This window comes from Leucoraja erinacea, chromosome 24 (genome assembly GCF_028641065.1).
Source record: "Leucoraja erinacea ecotype New England chromosome 24, Leri_hhj_1, whole genome shotgun sequence".
Classification (NCBI taxonomy): Eukaryota; Metazoa; Chordata; class Chondrichthyes; order Rajiformes; family Rajidae; genus Leucoraja; species Leucoraja erinaceus.
Window position 1 is genome coordinate 20,165,809 of NC_073400.1, and position 23,123 is coordinate 20,188,931.

The 23,123-nt window shown below is 50.6% G+C and overlaps 1 protein-coding gene across 1 annotated transcript; it reads left to right on the forward strand.

The window, feature by feature from the left end:
- The first annotated feature begins 484 nt into the window (after window positions 1-484).
- Window positions 485-21,974, forward strand: LOC129708744 (astrocytic phosphoprotein PEA-15). The gene is made up of 4 exons (XM_055654706.1): window positions 485-641; window positions 13,625-13,814; window positions 20,148-20,303; window positions 20,884-21,974. Exons 2-4 carry the CDS (start codon window positions 13,628-13,630, stop codon window positions 20,946-20,948), a joined length of 408 nt encoding a protein of 135 aa, XP_055510681.1. The 5' UTR covers window positions 485-641; window positions 13,625-13,627; the 3' UTR covers window positions 20,949-21,974.
- Window positions 21,975-23,123: the final 1,149 nt, after the last annotated feature.

The window sequence follows — 23,123 nt, forward strand, 5'->3', positions numbered from 1 at the left end:
GTTAACGCTCTCACTCATCCTATCCCACCCTTACTATGGTCTGCCCAACCCCGTCTCTCAATCCCCTTCTCTACCCATTTTTGCTGTTCCTCTCAATCATATCCCACCCCTTCCTCTTGCTCCGTCTTCCATCTTTTTATCCCTCCCCCTCTCCTTCCTTCCCTCTGTCTGTATTCATCTCTCTCTCTCTCTCTCCTTCTCCCTCTCTCCCACTCTCCCTCTGTCCCTCTCCTTCCCTCTCCCCCACCCCTCTCTCTCTTCTGCCCGTCTCCCTTTCTTGCTTCCCTATCTCCTTTGGTCCCTCTCTCTCTCTGTCCCTCTCTCTCCCTCTCTCTCTCTCCCTTTCTCTCTCTCTCTCCCCTCCTTCTGCCCGCACCCCTACCTCCTTCCTCTCACCCTGACGTCACCCTGTCAGGCCGGCAGCCTGTTACAGCGCCGCTCCCCGCTGGCCACAGCCTGCCTGCGCCCAATGAGCGGGCTGCTCCATCCCCCTTCCCCGCCCTCTCTCCCGCTGCTCTTCTCCTCTCTCGCATCCTTGCTTCTGGGGAAGTAGGAGACGAGCAGCTTCCATCGGAGAGCGGGAGGTGCCTGACTCCGGCCCCAGCAATCGTCTGTCTGCAGAATCATCGAACCAGCTGCCGGTAGGAGCGAGAGCGCAGTAACTCGCATTCTCAATCTCCAGTGGGCTTTCATTATCTCTGTCATCGCCGCCCATCACCACCCCACCCCTCCCCTCTCCTCGATCCCATACCATCTCTTTCTGAATTCTCTCTCTCCTTCCCATCTCACTATCTCCCTCTCCGCCTCTTCCTCTCTCTATCCCACCCTTCCCATATCTTATGTCCCGCTGTCTCCCCTTGTCCCGATATCTCCCTCATCGAAGGGCCACGCCCCCCCCCCCCCCCCCCCCCCCCCCCCCCCCCCCCCCCCCCCCCCCCCCCCCCTCTCCCTCAAGGCAGAGAGGAAATAACTGGGCCGTGTAATTCCGCGTGCTACAGGGAGCTGGCTGCTTCCTTGAATGACATTCCTTTCCGCTGTTCAAGCTGACGCGAGAGTGAGCTGGCGGTGTCCTGGGCGGAGGACGTGGGACGGATGGAGAAGGTCCAGGGCCCGGGACAGAAAGCTTTCGGGGCGTCAGCGGCTGACAAATCACGGCGTGTCTTTCTCTCTTTCTCTCTCTCTGCACGCATAAATGCACACAGACACACACGCAGATGCACTGATTTCTAACAAGATGAGAAACTAGAGCGTTATATGCGGCGTTATTTGTGTGGGTTTGAATGTGTGTACGTGCGAGTGTGCGCTGCTCTGTGGTGTGAGTGACCGACTGAGTATATAGAGAGAGAGAGAGAGACCACAAGTGTCTGAGTATGTGGCTGTGAGAATGAGTGTGTCAGTAGGTCGGTGTGTACGTGTGCCTGCACTCTGATGCGCCTGCACCGCTCAGTCAGCGAGGCAGTGTGTGTGACAGATGGGCTGGGCAGTGATGAAACGCCGACTGTCTGTACCTGCGCACACCCACTGCCCTTCGCAGCCGCTCCGCTCACACTTGTTTACTGCAGACTCTTAAAGTCACAGTCCTTCTGTCCACGAGCGACACGATTTCATCACCTCCCAGTTGTCTGTCTCTCTCCGACGTCCTTCCTGCTTGGCCCTACCTTTCTCTTTCTGTTTCTCTGTCCCCAACCCCCCCCCCCCCCCCTCCCTCTCTCTCTCTCACTTCCCCTTTCTCATCGTCTTTGTTACCCAGTCACTTCCCCCGTCTATCACTTCCCCACTGTCGAGTCTCTGTCATCACCCCCCCCCCCCCTCCCACTCCCATCCACTCTCCTAATCTCACTTAACCTGCTGTGTCCACATACCCCTCCTGTCGAACGGCAATCTCCCTATTCCGCGAGCGCCAGGGATGATCGCAGTCACTACTGGTGCGTATGCTGGATTCGACCTTCCATCGTACTTCCAGAAATAAGGAGGGGAGAACAAGAGAAGAGCGAGAGAATTACGTTAACATTCATTGCCCCCCCATCCATATAACACCCCCCAACTTGTGTCTTGATATTTGTCTCCGGCCCTAACACCCTTCTTCATCTCTATACACCCCCCCCCCCCCCCCCCCCTATCCACTACAAAAAAAATTAACACCCTCCAGCTCCCAACACCTTCCCCATCTTTTTAACCCCCCTCCACCCCCCAAAGTTCTTCCCTACCTCTGTAAAGTCATCCAACAATGCACAGCCCTTTTGATTGAATGGAATGGCAGAATCCACTCGATGGACCGAGTCTTTGGGCTCCTCGCATGGTTACTTCATACCTCCACTCCCGCTGTAATACCGCACTCCAGCTATGAACACCTCCCTGCATCGATACTAGCCCCCCCCCCCCAGCCTAAACTGACAACTCTCCCTCTCTACCATTCCCACTCCCTCGCCCATCTCCCCTCCCCTTTCTCCCTCACTCCCCCCATCTCCCTCCCCATTCTCCCTCCCTCTGACCCCCTCAGTCCATCCCTTCCCTGTCCCTCAGCACTCTCTCTCCATCCCTCCACTCCCACACCACTTCCCCACCCTGTCTTCCCATTATATCCTATGTCTTGCTCTCCCACCCATTGGTCACACACACACCTTGCACTCTATTCCTCACGCTCCCACCCACTCCCCCCCCCACACCATTGTACACACTCCATGAGTCTTCCACACTTCCTCTCCAGCTATCTCCCACCCCTCACTTTGCATCTCCTCTCTTGCACCTACTCTACCCCTCTCCATCGTACTAACGCTTGTCGCTCCCCATGCTCTCCCTCACTCTGTCCTCCTGTCACTCCGTCCCCTTTCTCTCCTCTCTCCCCACCCTCTCCCATTCCCATCCCTGCCCTGTGCGTTTGAGTCACTGCTGTGTGTTTTCATAAGTCATGGATGACTCAGATAACCTTGTGTGAAGTGAGAAGTTGAGCTCACCAGGGTGCCAGGCATGTCTGCTGGAATCTGTGCCCTTGGGCACCTCACATGGTTACTTGATATCTCCACTCCAGTAATACACCACACCCTCTCCAACTCTGAATTCTTCCCTGAATCTATAGAACCCCCGACCTCCCAAGGTTCAGAACTGACAGCTCTCCCTGTTCATGTAAACCTCTCCAGCCCATACAACCGTTCTATCTCTAAAACCAGCCCTTCTGCCACCCTGTCCTCATACTCCTTACTATCCGTAACTCTTCTACAGTTTCTGCATCCTCTTTCTTTCCGTAAACCCTCCACCATTTCTTCCCTTCCCTCCCACTCCCCATCTCCTCGCCCACTCTCCCTGCACTCTCTTCCACTCCTATCCACCAATCTGCACTCTCTTTCCCCCACTTCACTATCCCACCCCTCTCTCCCACTTCCCTTCACCATTCTGCACCCTCTTTCTTTCCCACCCATCCTTCCCACCCCCTCCCTAACATTCAGAAATGAAAGCTCTCCCTGTCCATGAAAGCCATTCCAGCCCATACAACCTTTTTCTATCTCAATAAACCCCCCCCCCCTCCCCCTATAGACCCCCCTATCCCTGTAAACCCTCCATCATTCCTACATCTTCTTTCTCTCTGTAAACCCTCGTGCATTTCTCTGCAGCTGTCGGCTGTGCCAGCAGTTCCCTGCATCTTGAGCTTTAAATTGCCCCCAGTAAACATACTTCCCTCTCTTGGTCCTGCTTTCAAGTTCAAGGTCAAGTACAAGTTCAAGTGAGTTTATTGGCATGTGTCCCCGATAGGACAATGAAATTCTTGCTTTGCTTCAGCACACAGAACATAGTAGGCATTTACTACAAAACAGATCAGTGTGTCCACATACCATAATATAAATATACACACACATGAATAAATAAACTGATAAAGTGCAAATAACAGATAATGGGTTATTAATAATCAGAGTTTTGTCCGAGCCTGTTTCAATAGCCCGATGGCTGTGGGGAAGTAGCTATTCCTGAACCTGGATGTTGCAGTCTTCATGCTCCTGTACCTTCTACCTGAAGGTAGCGGGGAGATGAGTGCGTGGCCAGGATGGTGTGGGTCCTTGATGATACTGCCAGCCTTTTTGAGTCAGCGGCTGCGACAAATCCGCTCGATGGAAGGAAGGTCAGAGCCGATGATGGCTCGACAGTGTTAACCTGTACTGTGGTCATCGGGACCAATGTATGTGCCAACAGTTAGGAGCAGAGTTCTCTGTGGGGAGTGCTCGGATCCATGTCCATGGGTTGCCCTTCATCTATTTTCGCCTCTCTCAAACCTTGTCATTACATTTTAACTCACTTACACAACTTCCCAGCTCTCTCCCACTTCCAATGCTCTTTTATCTCCCACTGCGTTGTGGAGCGGTAACAAATATACACAATTCTCAAAAATACACAATTCCTCACATTCTCCTCCTTTTGCCCACTACCCTCTTTCTTCTGGCCTCTGCTCTATAAAAGCCCATCACATGGGCTTCTCACAAAACCCCTCTCTCTCTGCCCCCCCCCCCCCCCCCCCCCCAAATCCCTCTGTTCCAAACACTTCACCCCCCCAAACCTCTCTCCCCAAAACTCTCTGACCCCCTCTCTCCTGACCCCCTCTCTGATCCCTCTTCCCAATCCCCTCTGCCCTAACCCCCTCTCCCTAAATCCCTCTCCCCTGAACCACACTCCCCTCTCTCCCTCACTACCAACTCCTCCTCACCATTCTCTCCCTCCCTCTGACCCCCTCACTCCTTGCCCGTCTCTCCCCATCCCTTCCACACACCTCCACCATTGCCTCGTCCTTTATCTTTCCAACTCTATCCCACTCCTTGCTCTCCTACCCTTGCTCCCACACACTTCACTCCCACATACCTCACACACTACCTCTCGCACTCCCACCCACTCCCTCCCACACCCTTACCCGTTCCATATCTCCCACATGCCCTCTCTCACACCCCCCTCTCTTCCACCCACTCTCCCATCTCCACGTACTAACCTCCTCTCACTCAGCAGTTCTCCCACACTCAGTCCCCCTCTCACTCCATATTTCTCTCCTCCTCTCTCCCCACCCTCTCCCGTCCCCTTCTTCTCTTTGCCCTCCTAAGTGTGAACTCCAGCTTTGTATTTTCCTGTCACAAATGACTCAGATGAACCTGTGAAAAGTGAGATGTTGAGCTCACCAGGGTGCCAAGCATCTCTGCTGAAAACCTTGTCTCTCCAGCCCATATACAGTAACCTTACTCTCTATATCCCCATCCCATCCTTATGCCCCTCTCCCACTCCCCATCTCCTCCCCTTGCCCTCCCTCCCTTTCTCTTCCACCCGTCTGCCATTCTGCATGCTCTTTTCCCACTCCCCTCTCTCCTATCACTCTCATCCTCCCTCTTTCCCTTCTCTCCCACTCCTCTCTACCATTCTGCACACTCTTTCTTCCCCACCCCTCCCTCCCACTTCCCTCTCCCACACAATCTCTCCTACACCCCCTCTATCTTACACCTGCTCTCTCCAGCCCCCTTCTCTCACCTCTCCCAAAATGCTCTCTGCCACCCCCTCTCTCCTCACTACCCCTCTCCATCATTCTCCCCCTCCTGCTCTGTCCCTCACCACTCTCTACCCATTCCTTTTTGCCCACACCCTTCAAACCATTCCCACCTTGTCTTTCTCACTCTCCTCTCCCCACTCCATGCTCTCCCACCCCTCTCTCCCATCCTCCCTTCCATACTCCAACTCTGTCCTCCTTCACCATCCCCTTTCTTCCTCCCTGTCTCTCCTTACTTTTCTCCTATTCCCGTCTCATGCCTCCCCCCTTCTACACCCATCCCATTCTCCCATTGCATCTCCCCTCTCCCTCTCTACCCCCTCTCCTTCCCTAACCTCTCCTTCCCTTCTCCTTTCCCTTCCCTCCCCCCCCCCCCCCCCCCCCACTGCCCCATCAATATACCCCCTCTCCCCTCTCTTCCTCCCCCTCTCTACCTCCCCTCCTCTCCCTCTCCCTGTCTACTTTCCCCACCGTCCCTTCCACTCCCCTGTCTCCCATCTCACTCCCAAGCCCCCTTCCCACCCAAACCGTTTTCCCATCCAAACCCCCTCTCTCAGCACCCCCCCCTGTCCCACCTCACCTACACCCATTCTACAACCACACTCTCTCCTGCCATCTTATCTCCCAGTTCTCCCAGACTTCCAGTTCTACCCGCTCCTTATTGTCCACACATTCCAATTTCTTATACTCTCAAGCACCTCCCACTTTCAATGCTTGTAACATATTTCCCATTCCCCTGTTTATCATTCTCTACCCCTACCAACTCTCTCCCAACTCTACATTCTCTTCCTGCCCATTCTCTCGCTGTGTCTTTAATCCCATGTTCCTTTCACTCCCTCACAATCCGTCTCCCCCACACCCTTTCTCTGCAACAACTCTTCCAAACTACCTCTCTCCCACACATTCCCTCTCCCACACACTGTCTATCCTGTACACCCTTCTCTTCCACCCACTCCTATCAGTTTCCCATCCCTATCTCTCTCCCCTCTTTCCCACGCCCTATCTCCAGCCCCACCTCTCCCACCCCCTCTCTCTCTTACCCCACCTCCCAAAACCCTCTCTCAAAAGCCCCCGCTCCCTCAAAGCCCCTCTCCAAACCCCTTCTCGCCCAAAACACTTCTCCCAAACCTGCTCGTACCACACCCGCTCTTCACCGAGGCCCCTTTGCCTCCCACACTCCCTTATCTTCCACACTCCTTCTCTTCCACACCATCCAGGCCTCTCTCACTCTCACATCTCCTTCTCACTCTCCTCAACCACTCCCTAGCCCCTTTCTCCCATTGTCTTCCATCCCCCAACCCCTCACACCCTCACTCTTCAGCCTTTCCCTCTCCTACACTTTCTCCACAGCTCCCTTCCACTTTCAATGCCCTCAACCCTTTGCTCACGTCCCCCTAACCCTAACCCACCACACCATCTCTCCCCTTTTCCAACACTCCTCTCTCCCTTTCCCCTCTCCCGCTGCCCTTATCCATACTGTCCCATCTCCCTCACTCACTTCCTTCCCATGCACCCTTCCCTCTCATCCCATTTTATCACTTCCATGCTGTCTCTCCCTTTCTCATGCCCGTGTCTCTTGCACTGTCCTGTCTCACCGCTGACTCCCTCTCAACCCAGTTTCTCTTTCCCTCTCCCCACCTCTTCTCAACCCCACTCAACCACAACCCTTCTCTGCCACACCAAATCCCCACACTCTCACTCTCACAATCCTCTCACGTTGTTCTCCCTGCTCTCCCGCGCCCCTCTCTCCATTTGCCCACACTTCAAGACTATCTTTCCCACGTCCTTGCTATCCCCTCTCTCCTACCCCTTTCATTCTCTTACATGCAGTCCCTTTACACTGATTCCACCTGCACCACATCCCATTCTCCCAATAGTCCACTTTTTCCCAGCTACTTCCCATCCAGCCTTCTCTCAACAACCCCTCCCACCCACCACCTCTCTCCCACACCCCCTTTTCTCCCAGAACCTCTCCCTTCCAAATCCCTTCTCATCACAAAACACCCTTTCCTCCCAAACAGTCCTCTCCCAACCCACTCACTCCCAACTCCCTCACTCCCAAAATCCCATCTCTCAACCACTCCCTCCCTGTCCCAACTCCGCCTCCCTCCGAACCCTACCCCTCCTTCACAACCCCCTCCTCCCGCGCCCTTCTCACCCACACCCCCATCCCTTTTACTCCCACATGCTCTCCCCAGCACCATCCCATTTTCAATCCTCCCCCACATACCCCCTCCCACCACAGTCCTCTGCCCCAACTACCCCCTTTCTCCATTCCCCCTCTCTCCCACCACCACTTTTCTCCCGTCCCTCTCTCTGTGATCTCCTGGTGTTTCCCGTATCCCGCTCTCTCACATGGCCCCACTCTCCCATCACTTTAACTCTTACATAATGCTTCCCCTACTCTCTCCCACTTCTCTCCCGTCACCCCTACATTTGCACCTCTCGACTCTCACACCTCTACACCCTTGCAGCCATCCACCTACCACACCCGACCTCCCCCGAGATTCTCTCCCAACTCTCACCGCTCCACTCTCCTCTCCCAATTCTCCCTCCCAGACTCTCCCTCCTCATCTCTACCCATCCTCTCTTGCACATCCCCTTTCATCACATGCCTTCCTTTTCACCCTAGAGCACACTATCCCCTCTCTCAACTACCCAACCGTCTCTGCTTCCCTGTCCCTTCTCTCTCACATACCCACACGACTTCTTACTCACACCCTCTCCTTCCCCTTCTCCCCAACCCACCACACCCACCATCTCCTTCCACCACCCTTGCTCCCATCCCCCTCTATCTCTCCAAGCCCATCTCCTTTACAACCTCATCCCCACATTCCCCCGCTCACCCACACCCTCTTCTCCTCCATACCCTCTCTCTCTCCCCCATTGATGGGCATCTCTCTTTCCCCATGTCTTTCTCTCCCGTCTCCGAGTTCCTCTATTCTCTCTCCCCATCTCTTTCTCCCATATGCCCCTTTTGCTTTCTCTCATTCTCTCTCACACCATTCCTCGTAATCCCCTGTCTGTCTCTCAACCTGCAGTCCCACACTCCATCTTCTCTCTCTCTCTCCACCCAGCCTCTTTCTCTCCCCCCATCTCATTGTACCCTTGTCTCTCCCTTTCATCTTTCTCTTGTCTCTCTTACCCTACGATCTGTCTCCCTCCCACATCGTTTTTCTCCCTTTCTCTCTTTCCATTCCTACCTCTCTCCCTCCCTCTCTCTCCCTCTCCCTCCCCTTCGACTTCCCCTTCTCCATCTCTCCCTCCCTCCCCTCTTCCTCTCCCATTATCTCCCCGTCTCTCTCTCCCCCCTTTCCCGCTCACCCCCTCCCCCCCAATCTCTCTCTTCCCACCCACTCTCTTTATCTCTCCAACAAATCTGTCTCCGACCCCATATCTCTCATTTCCTCTCACTTTCACCCCGCTCTCTCCCTCACCACATTCTTGCTGTCTTTGTCTTTCTCGCCCCATTTTCACTCTGCACACCTTCGTATCTCACTTCCTTATTCTCCACCTATTCTCCCCGTCCAGCACTAACTCCCATTTTGTGTCCTTTTCTTTATTTCTGCATGTGCAGGCTTTGTTCAACTGTTTAATGGCTTTGCGGTTCCAGAACGTTCCGTCCTCTTCCTTTGGCCATCCGGAGGACTTCCTCTCCTGGCACATCCCCAGCACCGTCTGTGCAGCAAAAACAATTACAGCAAACAGGGAGAGAGAGAGAGAGAGAGAGAGAGAGAGAGAGAGACAGACAGACAGACAGACAGACAGACAGACAGACAGACAGACAGACAGACAGACAGACAGACAGACAGACAGATATAGAGCAGACAGACACTCCTAGACAGAGTAACAACGAGAGACGGAGAGAGAGAGACAGACAGACAGACAGACAGACAGACAGACAGACAGACAGAGACAGAGAGAGACAGACAGACAGACAGAGAGATATAGAGCAGACAGACACTCCTAGACAGAGAAACAACGAGAGACGGAGAGAGAGAGAGAGAGAGAGAGAGACAGGGACAGAGACAGATATATGTATATGGAGAGAGATGGAGAGGGGGAGAGGAGCGGGGAGAGAGACGGGTGAGGCAGAGAGAGAGACAGAGGCAGTTGGAGACAGAAGAGAGAGAGAGAGAGTGACAGAAAGGAGGAGGTTGAGATGAGAGAGGCAGAAACAGATGGGGCGAGAGAGAGACAAAAGGAGAAACAGACAGAAGGAGAGAGACAGGGGAGCAAGAGGTGAGAGAGGAGAGGCGAATGAAGGGAAGATAAAAGGAGAGGGGAGGAAGGAAGGAGGAGAGAAGGGGAGAATAAGAGAGGGCGAATGATGGAGTGGGGGGAGAATCAGGTGCAGTGGGTGAGTTGTCTGGGATGGATTGGTTTGCTGAGCCTGTCACTGACTCAGGCCCGGATCTGCTGAATGATCTCATTGTCTGTGGTCTCAGCAGGAACTCTTGGTCTCCTCGCCAACCACGGGACCTGCGACTGCTCTTCCAACGCACCACTTCCCCCTCCTCCGCCTTTCACCATCCCACGCCCAACCCCCATCCTTCCAGCCCGACGTGATCCAAACAATCCGAACAATGGCCACAGGATTATTTCATTTGCAGCCGGCTCTCCGACATCCAATGGGTGAAACGGCTGATATCCAGCCGGAAATCACTGCACCAGCTGGCCAAAGCTCGGCCAAGCGACAGGCTGCAACGTAGCATGGAGGGGGAGGAAAAGGGAGTGGGTGCGGAATCGGGCCTGGGACTGGCATTCCGACAGATCCCCTGGGAGTGTGTCACAGGCTGCCATAGTTTCTGGGGGTTTATATGGGATCTGTATTTCAGATATTAGGGAGAGTTACAGACGGGATCTTTAGACTCCAGACGAGACTGAAAGGGCTGTTTCCATTCTGTATCTCTCGGTGACTCAATTGGAGCAGGATTCTCTGTGGCTCCATTCGGCCAAGCTCTCTGTGGAGGCTTTAGACTTTAGAGCCCCAGCGCGGAAACAGTACATTTGGCCAGGCCTGCCAGCGAACACCCCAGACACGAGCACTATCCTACACGCGAGGGACAAATTACAAGTTTACATAAGCCAATTAAGCCTCAACGTCTTTGAAATGTAGGAGGAAACCAGTGCAGCCAGTGAAAGCCCACCACGGTCACAGGGAGAACGTATACAGACAGCACCTGTAATCAGGAACGAACCCGGATCCCTGGCTTGGAGGGTGTGTGGGTGGAGGGGGGTATATAAAATAACAGGTACCTGGGAGTGATTTTCCAGGCTGGGTTCTAGTGTACGGATTAAGGGGTTGATACACAGGAATAACAGATTCCTGAAAGTGTGATCTGATCCAGCAGGTTGGCTGTTTATGTGGAGAATAAAAGATCCCCATGAACCTGTCGCAGGCATAAATCTAATTGAGAGGTTCAGAGGTTTATACAAATAGATTTACCAATCCTGGGGAGTTAGGATCTGGAAATTAATGGAGGAGTTCAGAGGTTGGTACAAAGAATAACAGGAGTAAGTTACAGGCTGGAACTGCTCTGTGTGCCGCTGTCTGTCAAGCTTGCCTGCTCAAGAGGCTTCATTCAAGCGCGGTTGAATGTAAGTGGTGTTTTGCTGTGGGACAGGACACTCTCGGAATGTGAACCAGTCTGGTTAACCCATTCTGGCTGAGAACTGAGTGGCGAGAGGAATCCTTGTCCTTCCCAATGCAAGGATTACTTTCATTATAGACCTCAGATTGGCTTCAGCCTCTCCCTTTGGCAAACACACGACCCTCCTCCACACTCACAGCCACCGACATTGGGGCCAGACCCCAGGCTTCTCCCTTTGGTCTGGGCCCCAGGCCATTCCCTGGAACCTCTTCCCTCTCTCTCTGGGACCAGACATCCCCGCTCACTGGCCTTGCCACCTCTCTCTGGGACAGGGCCACAGGCCTGTCCCTCTCTCTCTCTCTCTGGGATCAGGCCTGAAGCATCTCTCTCTCCAGGCCTTCCCCATATATGAACTGAGCCCCAGACCTGCTACCTCTCTGGAGCCAGTCCCTATATTTTCCCTGCTTGGTTACCCTGTGTCTGTTACATGGCCCTGGGCATCACCTCTCTCTCCCTGGGACCCGGCCCAATGCCTCTCCCCTCTCTGGAACCAGTCCCTGTACTGTCCTTGCTTGGTTACATTCTGAAATCCATTCTGCCACTGGCCTGTACCTCTCATGGGTTGGCTTTCCAGCTTCCCCCTCCTTCCACCCACGCATCCAGTCTTTCCTATCACTTTTTTTTCAGAAATTCGGTCAGGTGCTATGGCTTGGAATGCAGTGGGCCAGATCAGCTGACTCCAAATAGTTACCGTAGCAACCTGTCCCCAAGCACCACAGGAAAGCATTGTTGTCAGGGCAACAGCAGGCTGGATGTGGAATCATTGGTTGGTATTGTGGGGGAGGGGGAGTGATGGGCACAGGCCTATTACAGCCATTGATGGAGGAAGGGAAGGGTGGGTGGGGGATGAATTGGGGAGAAAGGAGGAGGAGAGGGGTGTGGGAGGAGGAGGGGAATATGCATGGAGTAATGAGGTATGAGTGGGATTGTTTGGAGGAGCAGGGGAATGGAGGGGGAAGTATGTTGAACGGGAGTGGAGGCGAGAGTGGAGGGTGGGGGATGATGGGCAGGAATGGGATTAGTTGGAGGAGGGGGAGGAATGTTGAATGGGAGTGGAGGGTGAGGGGAAGGGTGGTTGGTGATGTTAGGTGGAGGAGTTCTACTTTGTTTCCTCACTCTTCATCTGTCAGTCAGTCCACTTCTCCGCACACATCACCTCCTCCACTCTCTCAATGTCTAGTACATACCCAATCTCCTGCCTTGTTCGCCACTCTCTCCACCCTCTCTTCTTCTCCACATCTCTCCCTACCACACTCAATTCTACCAAACCTCCTTGCCCACCTTCCCCAACACTTCAACCTGCTCATTCATCCCTCTCCCATATTTCTCGCAATCCTCCTTCTGCAACTGGAACCACTTCCCCACTCTCCCCCTCTCTAAACTACACCCACCTCCCATCTCGCTTTCATCCCTCTCTGTTTCTCTCCTTCATCCATAACATTCCTCACATCCCACCCCTTTTCTCGACCCTCCTTTAACCCACTCCATCTCTCTAACTCCTCCCTCCTTTTCTATCCTTGTCTAACCTTTCCTTCTTTCCCTCCTCCCTAGACTCAACCCAACTCGCTTCACCTCCCACCTAGGGTCTGCCCTCCCCTGAGTCTTTCCCTCTTTCTCCTTCCCTCCCCAGTCTATCACCCCAAACCTGGTCTACCCTCCTGAAAGTAGGCATGCAGGTGCAGCAGGCAGTGAAGAAAGTGAATGGTATGTTAGCATTCATAGCAAAAGGATTTGAGTATAGGAGCAGGGAGGTTCTACTGCAGTTGTACTGGGTCTTGGTGAGACCACACCTGGAGTATTGCGCACAGTTTTGGTCTCCTAATCTGAGGAAGGACATTCTTGCCATAGAGGGAGTACAGAGAAGGTTCACCAGACTGATTCCTGGGATGTCAGGACTTTCATATGAAGAAAGACTGCATAGACTCGGCTTGTACTCGCTAGAATTAAGAACATTGAGGGGGGTCTTATAGAAACTTACAAAATTCTTAAGGGGTTGGACAGGCTAGATGCAGGAAGATTGGTCCCGATGTTGGGGAAGTCCAGAACAAAGGGTCACAGTTTAAGGATAAAGGGGAAATCTTTTAGGACTGAGATGAGAAAAAAAAATTTACACAGAGACTGGTGGATCTCTGGAATTCTCTGCCACAAAATGTAGTTGAGGCCAGTTCATTGGCTATATTTAAGAGGGAGTTAGATGTGGCCCTTGTGGCTAAAGGGATCAGGGGGTATGGAGCGAAGGCAGGTACAGGATACTGAGTTGGATGATCAGCCGTGATCATATTGAATGGCGGTGCAGGCTCGAAGGGCTGAATGGCCTACTCCTGCATCTATTTTCTATGTTTCTCTGTTTACCCGCTGCATTGTCTGACCCCAGGTCTCCCTTCTCTCTCCCTGCCTATCTAATGCTCTCTCTCTCTCTCTCTCTCTCTACCCCTCTCTCCTCCTATCGCCCCATTTACAGACCATGACTGACACTATTCCGGGCCAGTTTGCCACACTGTTGGAGGAGATGTCGGCCAACATCACGCCGGAGGATCTGGCCCAGCTGAAGCTGGCCTGCAAGGAAGACATCCCGAGCGACAAGAATGAGGAGCTGACAGGCTGCAACGAGTGGTTCAGCTTCCTCGAGAAACACGACAAGCTCTCCAAAGGTAGGAGCCCTGCCCAGACCGGCTCCGCTCCCCCATACTTCACCAATGTCACCCCTTCCCCATTAACTTCCGCCCCTCCCCAAATCAACTCCTTGCACAAATCAAAGCCCTTCTGCCAGACCGACCACCATGGTACATTGGCTAAACCAGGTGGCAAGGCCAGTGATCCTATCCTGAACCTTTTATTTCTTCACTGGAGCCTCCTCCCCACTTCTCACTGATGCCATGCTATCCCTTGTACCTCAACATCTTCACAACCCCCCCCAGTTCCTCGAGCCTGTTCTACCAATCGGTCCACTCAGACCAGTCTTGCCGTTAAAAGACACAAATTGGTGGAGTGCCGCAGCGGGTCAGGCAGCACCGCTGGAGAACATGGATAGGTGACGTTTCGAGTCGAGACCCTTCCAGCAATTTGTCTTTTGTTGGCAAACCAACACCTGCAGTTTCTGCCTTGCCATTCAATGTGACCATGGCTGATGTATGTTAGCCTCAACTCTGCACCTGTTCCCCGTTCCCCTCTGCTCCTCTATCCATCAAATATTTATCCACCTCCATTTTAAATATGGAACATAAAACTGCGCAACACTGAAACTGGCCTAGCAGCTCACAATGTCTGTGCTGAACATAATGCCAAATTAAATATAATCCCTCATAATCCATATTTCTCCATTCCATTCACATCCGTGTGCTTATTGAAAAGTCTGTTAAATGTCAATACGGTATCTGCTTCTGGTTCAGCTCCCTCTCCTGGAAGCATGTTCCAGGCCCCCACCAATTATGTGTAAAAAAAAATTGACCCACACATCTCCTTTCATTTTTTGGGCTCTGTGTTTAATGCTACGCCCTCTAGTATTTGACATTTCCACCCTTGGGGATAAAAGGTTCTGCCTGTCTACCATATCTCTGCCTTCATCAAGGTTTCTCACTTGCATCTCTCAGTAACATGAGATGGATTCCATCAGGCCCTGAGGATTTAACCTCCTTAATGACCAAGAGTCTCAACACCACTTCCTTCTTGAACTGATATTGGTATATCCCACATTGATCTCACTATCCACCATTACCTCCTTTGTGAATACAGATGAAAAGTACTAATTTAGTACCTCACCTACATCCTCTGACTCCAAAAATGAATTCCCTCCTTTATACTTGAGTGATCCCACCTATTCTCTAGTTTCCCTTTTGTTTGTAATGTATGTATAAAAGCCTTGAGAATTTCTTTAATCCAAGTTGCCAATGATATTTCATGGCACCTTCTGGCTCTTCCAATTCCCTGTTTGAATTCTTTCCCTGCTTGCTCTATATGTAGATGATGCATATTTAGTTTTCAAAAAGGCAGTTGGGAAGATGGTTGGTGCATAAATTAAAAGCCCATGGTGTTGGAGGAAGTGTGTTAGAATCGGGCGGCATGGTGGCCAAGCAGTAGAGTTGCTGCCTAAAGGGCCCGTCCCACTTCCGCGTCATTTGCACGTCAATTACGCGACATAATTTACGCGTCACGGCGCATGATGCACACGTGAAGCATGCATGGCGTGCATTACGCGCGCATGGTGCGTGGTGGCATAGGCAGTGATGCGCGGTCGTGCACGGTGCCCCAGAATTTTGGGATTCACAAAATCTTGGCGCGCCACCTGCGTGACATGCAAATGACGCCCAAGTGGGACAGGCCCTTTACAGCGGCAGTGACCCAGGTTCAATCCTGACTACGGGTACTTGTCTATAGAGTTTGTACGTTCTCCCCATGACCTGCGTGGGTTTTCTCTGGGATCTCCGGTTTCCTCCGACACTCCAAACAGGTACAGGTTTATAGGTTAATTGACCAGTTATAATTGTAAATTGTCCCTAGTATGTGCAGGATAGTGTAAGCGTGCGGGAATCGCTGATCGACTTGAACTCTGTGGGCTGAAGGGCCTGTTTCCACTCTGTATCTCTAAACTAAACTAAACAAAACTAGAAATAAATGGATTAAAAACTGGCTGTCATGTATAGTGAAGATTGGGATAAATGAGTCATTTTCAGGCTGGAAGGAGTTAACTGGTGGAATACCGCAGGGATCAGTTGACAATTGTTCTCCAGTTTACAATAATAACCAGGAGGAAGTAAGCTTTCCTAATTTGCTGATGATACAAAAGTATGCGGAAGGCCAAGTTGTTACTGAGGATGTTGTTATTCCTCTGTGGGATTTTGATTCAGTGATTGGGTGAAATTCTGGCAAATGTGCTTTAATGGGGGGGGTGTGTAACATTGTGCACTTTGATAAGAGGAAACAAAAGGTGCATTATTGACTAAATGGAGACAGCAAATAACTAAAGTTCAGAGGAGTGTAAGTGCTCTTGTGCATGAATCACAAAACATTCGCAGGCAAGTTCAACAAGCAGAGTCAGACAGTGCAGAAACAGGCCCTTCAGCCCAACTCATCCATGCCTGTCAAGATGCCCCATCTAAACGAGTCCCTTTTGGCCCATATCCCCCTGAACCTTTCCTATCCATGTACCTATCCAAGTGTCTTTTAAATACTGCCATAGTACTTGCCTCAACGATCTCCTTTTGCAGCTCATTACATATATCCACCATCTGCTGAGTGAGACATTTTTCCTCTCAAGTTCCTATTCAATCTTTCCTCTCTCACCAGAAACATGTGATCTCTGGTTCTTGATTCCCCTACCCTGGTTAAAATATTCTGTGCATTCACCTTATCTATCCCCCTCATGATTCTATACACCTCGATAAGATTCTAAAGGTATTTAAGATAAACAGCATTTTGACCTTCATTGCAAAGGGATTGGAGTTTATGAAAAATGGGGGTTTATTGCATTTACACAGGGTGTTGGTAAGGCCACAGCTGAATATTATGCATAGTGTTGGTCCCCTAACCTAAAATAAACATATAGTGATATTGGAGGCAACAAATATGAGATTTACCAGACTAACCAATGGGATGAGAGAGAGGGTTGTCCTATGTTGAGAGGCAGGACAGTTAGGGTTTGTATTCCTTGGAGTTTATAAGAATGAGGGTGACCTTATTCCAAACAAACAAGCTCCTAAGCTCCAAAACCTCATTTGGCTGGTGGTGAGAGAGGCCTTCCCAGTCAGATCCTTCATGTACCGCCAGAGTCTTACGACCAGTGGAGAAGAAACAATTGCCCACCTCTTCACAGAGCGTGGATTAGCAAAAGGGTCCAGAGAATGATGCCAAAGTGTCCTGGTCACAGTTCATCCCAGGCAGATCCATAACAGAGGATTCTCTGATTTACGGACTGTTCCCAGGAACACATTTGGAGAGGGACATCAAATGCTGCTGGAAGATCATCAACTTGGTGAAAGAAGCTCTTTGATCAGCAGGAAACTTGCTGACCTCCCAGCACATCGAGGTCCGACTGGCTGGAGTATGTGCTGACTGCTGAGGGATGCACTGAAGCTTGGTGCAGCCAATGCCAAGGCTCAGTGGGGGAGGACCTCAGTCTAGGGTCTTTCCACTGCTGAACATTGAGGGGCTGAATCCAGTGGGGACACCCCAAACAAGGGAAGGGATATCACCCCATGGAACCACATGAGTGGTAAGGGTATTTTGTTTAGACACGTGCAAGTACGACACCAATGAATGGATAGAAGCTGAGAATGTATGAACTTTTTTTGCACAGATTTGTTTAGTTTTTTTGTGTGAAAAATATAAGCTCCTAAGGGGGGTAGATGTGGGAATGTTTCTACAGGTGCAGAATCAAGAACAAGGAGACAGCATTCAAGAGTGTAGAGTATTTAATTGTCATATGTACAGAATAGAGAACAATAAACTTGTTACTTACAAGATAATGGGCTGCAGACGTGAAGTGTGTAGACATGTTGTCTTGCAGAGGTTGGTGAATCTCTGGAATTCTCTGCCATGGCAGATAGGGAACAGATTATCAGATATATTGTTCTGTCACCTTATTACAGAAAGGATGTGAAGGCTTCAGGGCCTTGATATGAGTAGAGGTTGGACAAACTTGGATTTTTTTAAAAAGAAAGAACTGCAGATGCTTGAAAAATCAAAGGTAGGCAAAAAATACTGGAGAAACCTATAGGTGAGGCATCATCTATGGAGAGAAGGAATTGGCGATGTTTTGGGTCGAGGCGTTCTTTAGTTTGAAGAAGGGTCTCGACCCAAAATGGCACCAATTCCTTATTTGTCAATTATATCAATTGGATATTTAAAGTAGATGTGCATAGCAGTTTTATAACACATAGGGAAAGAGGGGGAATTGAATGGGTGACATTTCGGAACAAGACCCTTCTTCAGATTGGGTAGGGATAAGGGAAACGAGAGAGAAAGATGATGATGTAGAGTGATAAAGAACAATGAATGAAAGATATGGAAAAAAGAAACAATGATAAAGGAAACAGGCCATTGTTCGTGGTTTGTTGGGTGAAAACAATGGGCAGTGGGAGATGGCGGGAGAATCCAGTGGGCACCAAGGTGTGGGTGAGTAAGGGAAAGAAAGGGTGGTATTACTTGAAATTGAAGAATTCAATGTTCATATCATTGGATTGTAAACCTTAGCGGGATATGCCTCTTGTTCATGTGTGGCATTATTTTGGCTATGGACAAGATGCAGGACAGAAAGGTCAGTACGGGAATGGGAGTTAATATGGTGAACAACCAGGAGTTCCATCGGGTATTTGGTGAAAAGATTGGTTTCACCAATATAATGAAGGCCACATTGGAAGCACTGAATGCCATTGACAAGTTTGAAAGAGGTGCCTTGCCAGGCTTTTGTCCCAACCCTACCTCGCTTTTCCATTTTTTCCCCCTTTTCTCCATCAGTCTGACGAAGGGTGCCGACCCAATGTGTCAATTGTCTATTCCCTCCACAGATGCAGCTTCACCATCTGATGTTTTCCTTCACTTTGTTTTTTGCTCAAGATTCCAACATCTGCAGTTTCTTGTGTCTCCATCTTACTTTACCTCCGTTGTTAACTGCGGATTGTACCTTGTTAACACGGAATCCCAGTTTTCGACTGGGATAAGTTCTTGCTGAACATTTTGGACCAGCTGCTTGAACATCTGTCGCTGTTCCTCCATGGAACTGTCCCTAAGCTTGTTTACCCAGTCCACCCGAGCCAAACCCTTCCCACCTGACATTATAATTGCCTTTATTTAAATTAAAGACACTGGTTATAGTCCCATGGTGTTCATCTTCAAATTGCATTTAGATATGTTGTGGTCATTGCCACCGAGTGGATTTTTAACCACAAGATTAATCCCTCCTTACAGAAAACCAAATCTGAAATAGCCCTTCCCAAGTGAGTTCCACATTGCATCGATCTGTAAAGCAAACCATAATGCACACCACTAATTATTCTAAGATACCCTTGCCACTTTGGTTTGTTAAATCAATACACAGCAGATGAAAGTCTCCCATGATAATTTCAGTCACCTTCAAACATGCCCCTAATATTTTTCCAATTAACCCCATCTCTATTGAGTCGAATCAAATTCACCATCATATCCACAAGTAGGGTGATGTACAAGTACAATAAAAAAAAGCTTGCACCACTCATAGACGACCACTCATGGTCTCAACCAAACTAATTCGGCATCACTATCCCCAGCCTTCATAACCACAACTCAGTACTGTTGTGATACCTTCCTCGATTAACACCACCATCCCAGCTCATTCCTTTCTGGCCTGGTGTTTTGGAACAGTGTACAACCTGCAATATTGATTGAGCTGCCACATTTCTGTAATAGGTTTGACATCATATTCCCTATTATGCCCCAATTCCCAGCCAAAGTCAGATCCACCTCACAACCCTCAACCATCCTCCTTGACTTCTCCATTGGTTATTGGCACAACTCCATGGTCAACTCACACAGGCCTGTGGGCATGACTGGGCTTAGAAGCCTGAGATTTTTCCCAGTCTCTAACTAATGGGTTTGGTTTATTATTCTCAAGATATAGCGAAAAACCTTTTGTTTTCACTTAGTTACTTGGCATTACAGTTGAAACATAACTCATTGACCTAATTTTCATAATAACAAAATCATTTTATATAAGCTCTGCATTAAGTTTTATGGACAGGATGAGGCCACCATTTAAACGTTATCACCTCCATCCCTTTATCCTCTGCACCAGCTGTTCGGCAAATTGAAGGCCTGGGACCCCCAACCATGGTCCAGACAACTGGAACTTTTCACCATCCCCTGCACCTCAACAGTTCCGATAGTTCTCCATTGAACTCAACTCAACCCACCATTCCCAAAACGTTGTTGACCCATCTTCTCAGCACCCCCCCCCCCCCCCCCCCCCCACTCTTTACCTACACATTGGTAACAGGCTTCTGCTTGCATGGTAGACAACCTCTCATACATCGAACACATATTTGAGATGTCCAGACGGCCAGACCTCCTGACCATGGTGATCGACTACAGGACCAAGGTGCTGAACATCTCAGAGGACGACGAAGTGGACTCCAAGTTTACTCGAATCCCCAGCGCTGTCAAGTACAAAGGTGAGAGTCTAATGCGGAGTGGAGATAATGATCGAGGAAAACCCAACCCTTTTCAGTAGGTTGGTCCCAACTCTGCGAGTTGACCAACACCCTCCTGCCATCCTGGAATCTGTTGTCCTGCACGGTCAGGGTTCAACCCTAGGCCCAGGGTACAGACGGTGTGGATCTCAATAGCACGGTTGGAAGCTTTTATGTTTGGAGTGTGGGAGGGCCCCCTTAGCTTTGGAGTGCATGGGAGGTATCTCCTTGGTTTTGGGGAATTAGGGATAAGAGGATCCTAGTCATTGGGAGGGCAGGGGATCCCCATTGATATGTGGGGTGGATGTGGGGTCCCAGGGAGAGGGAGGGAGATGAGCAGGGTGCCACATGGTTTGGGAGCAAGGTTAATAAATTGGGTCTGTTTGGGAGGGAGAGGAAGGTTTTCCAGGGCTTGGATGGGAAGGGAAGGGATTAGGCCCCAGTCTGGGATGGAATGCAGCGGAGCGGATACATCCCAGGGATTGAGAGGGAGGGGAGGTGTCCTCTGCAATCCATGGACCAAGGATGAGACGACAAACTCTTCTGTTCCCTCCTCCTACAGACATTCTCCGGCAACCTTCAGAGGATGAGATCATCAAACTGAAGCTGCCACCCAAGAAGGCCTGAGGCCTGGCTGGAAGCGGCCCTGGAGCAAGCGAACGGGGAGTGAGAGAGCGTGTGCGCGAGACAGTGGGGAGGGGAGAGAATCCGCGCCCAGTGATAGTGTTTGTAACAAAAAAAAATAACCCCCCAGTAACATTTAACCTGTAACTTTTGCAAACCCCCCACCCACCACCATACACCGTGATATGTTGTGTCGTGTTACCGGGATCTTTCCGTACGCCTGAAGCCTGGTGCCCTGCCTCCTCAGTGGCAACAGCCTCACTACCCCCACCCAACCCTGTCCGTCACCTCTTGAACTCTATGCAAATTCTGAGACACAATGTGGGCTTCAACCACACCCCACTCTCTTCTTCTACCCCATCCCCAGGCAGCACCCTTACCCCCTCCTTCCCCACCAGCCCGGTCGACAGGGGTCGGGGGTCATGCCACGGGAGGCTCAAAGCCAAACTAAGGACCGAGGGGATAAGGGGGTTGACATGGGGCTCAGGTTTGGTCTCCTTTAGGAAGTGGATCCTGAGAAGAGATGAGGGCAGGTCAGGACCCTGGGGAGGATGGTTCCCCCCGCTTACCCGGGCTAGGGTAGATGGCCAAAACATTTGGTGTGCTATCTAAAAGTAAGCAAAGGCCTTTTAGGGATCAATGGGACACGGGAAGTAAAATGGTTGGCGGTTGGCAGGAGGTGGTGGAGAGTCCGCCATCTTTGCTGGGCAATGCCTCCTGAGAAGTGGGAGGGGAGGTGAGACAGCACACTGGCATTACACCAGCCTACAGCCACTTGGCCTTGAATCTGGAGAGCCATAACCACTTGGCCTCAGGCCTTCCCCTGCGCCCGTTCCCAGAGGGCAAAAGAGGCGAGACAGCCATAATGTAGGCTGTCCTGGGCTCAGGCTGTAGGGACGGGGTGGGGGTGGGCAGGGTCCCGGCACCATATTCCCACTAACCCGCCGATTAACAGCCTTTACCAGCCATCTGTGTGCGAACCGCTGAAACATTAATGGAGTGTGTCATTAAACACGTCGTGCACCGAGATACGGCTTCGACTCTGACTGGTGGCGGGAGGTGGAGTCGACGGGTGAAGTGACAGACCAGAACGTTGATGAGGAAATGAGGGGCCAGGACGTCTTACAAAATTTTGATTGCATTTTTTTTTAAGGTGACCAAAGGTAGACGTTGTCCACCTGGATTTTACCAATGCCTTTGATAAGGTCCTTTATGGGAGACTTGTCTGGAGCTAGCCAATTGGATAGAAAGTAGAAACAAGGAACAGCAGGTGCTGGGTTACAAAAAAACCAAAAAAAAACCCAAAGTGTTGGAGTAACTCAAAAAGGTCAGGCAGCCTCCCTGGAGAACATATATCGGTCATGTTTTGGGTCAGATATCAGAAGGGTCCCAGCTGGAAACGTCACCTATCCATGTTCTCCAGGGATGCTGCCTGCCTGCTGAGTTACTCCAGCACTGTGTGTCTTTAATTAGATAGCGAATTGGCTTGAAAGTATGACACAGAGAGTGGTAATGGAGGGGTTATTCAGATTGGAGAATGGTCCACTGTTGTTCATTATCTATATTAATGATTTGGATAAGAATGTACAGGACATAGTTAATAAGTTTTCATGTGACACTACAATTGGTGATATAATACAGTGAAGGTTATCTAAAATTACAACAGGCTCTTGCTCAACTGGGCCAGTACACCAAGGAATGCCAGAGGGAGTTTAATTCACATAAATGTGATGTGCTGCATTTGGGTAGGACAAACATACAGTTGAAGGATGTCATTGAAATGGAAAGGATGAAAGAAAAAAAACCTTACAAGGACATTACAAGCTCTGGAGGGTTAGAACAAGGCAAGGCTGAATAAGCTTGAGTATTGATTCACTGCAGTGTCGAAGGCTGAGGTGTGAATTTACAAGGTTTATAAAAACATGAGGGACATTGAGAAGGAAAATAGCCAGTCTTTTCCACAAGGTAGGTCGTTTAAAAACTAGAAGACATAAATTTGAGGGGAGAGTGGAAAGATTTAAAATGGATCCAAGGTGAAAGGTCCACCATTCAATTCAATGCCGGCGGTCGATCCCGTTCTGTGGCTGCGGCGCCAGGTCCAAGTTCACGCCCACTACCTCCGCCACAAGGACTCTGTGTCACGCCCACTGCTCCCATCCACTGCCCGAGACCGAGAAC

What these genes read in the sequence shown, in the direction of transcription:
- LOC129708744 (XM_055654706.1), top strand. Translation starts at nt 13,628, where the DNA reads ATGACTGACACTATTCCGGGCCAGTTTGCCACACTGTTGGAGGAGATG. An exon ending in ACACGACAAGCTCTCCAAAG is followed by an intron (nt 13,815 to 20,147) that starts GTAGGAGCCCTG and finishes CTTGCATGGTAG; the next exon opens with ACAACCTCTCATACATCGAA. An exon ending in CAGCGCTGTCAAGTACAAAG is followed by an intron (nt 20,304 to 20,883) that starts GTGAGAGTCTAA and finishes CTCCTCCTACAG; the next exon opens with ACATTCTCCGGCAACCTTCA.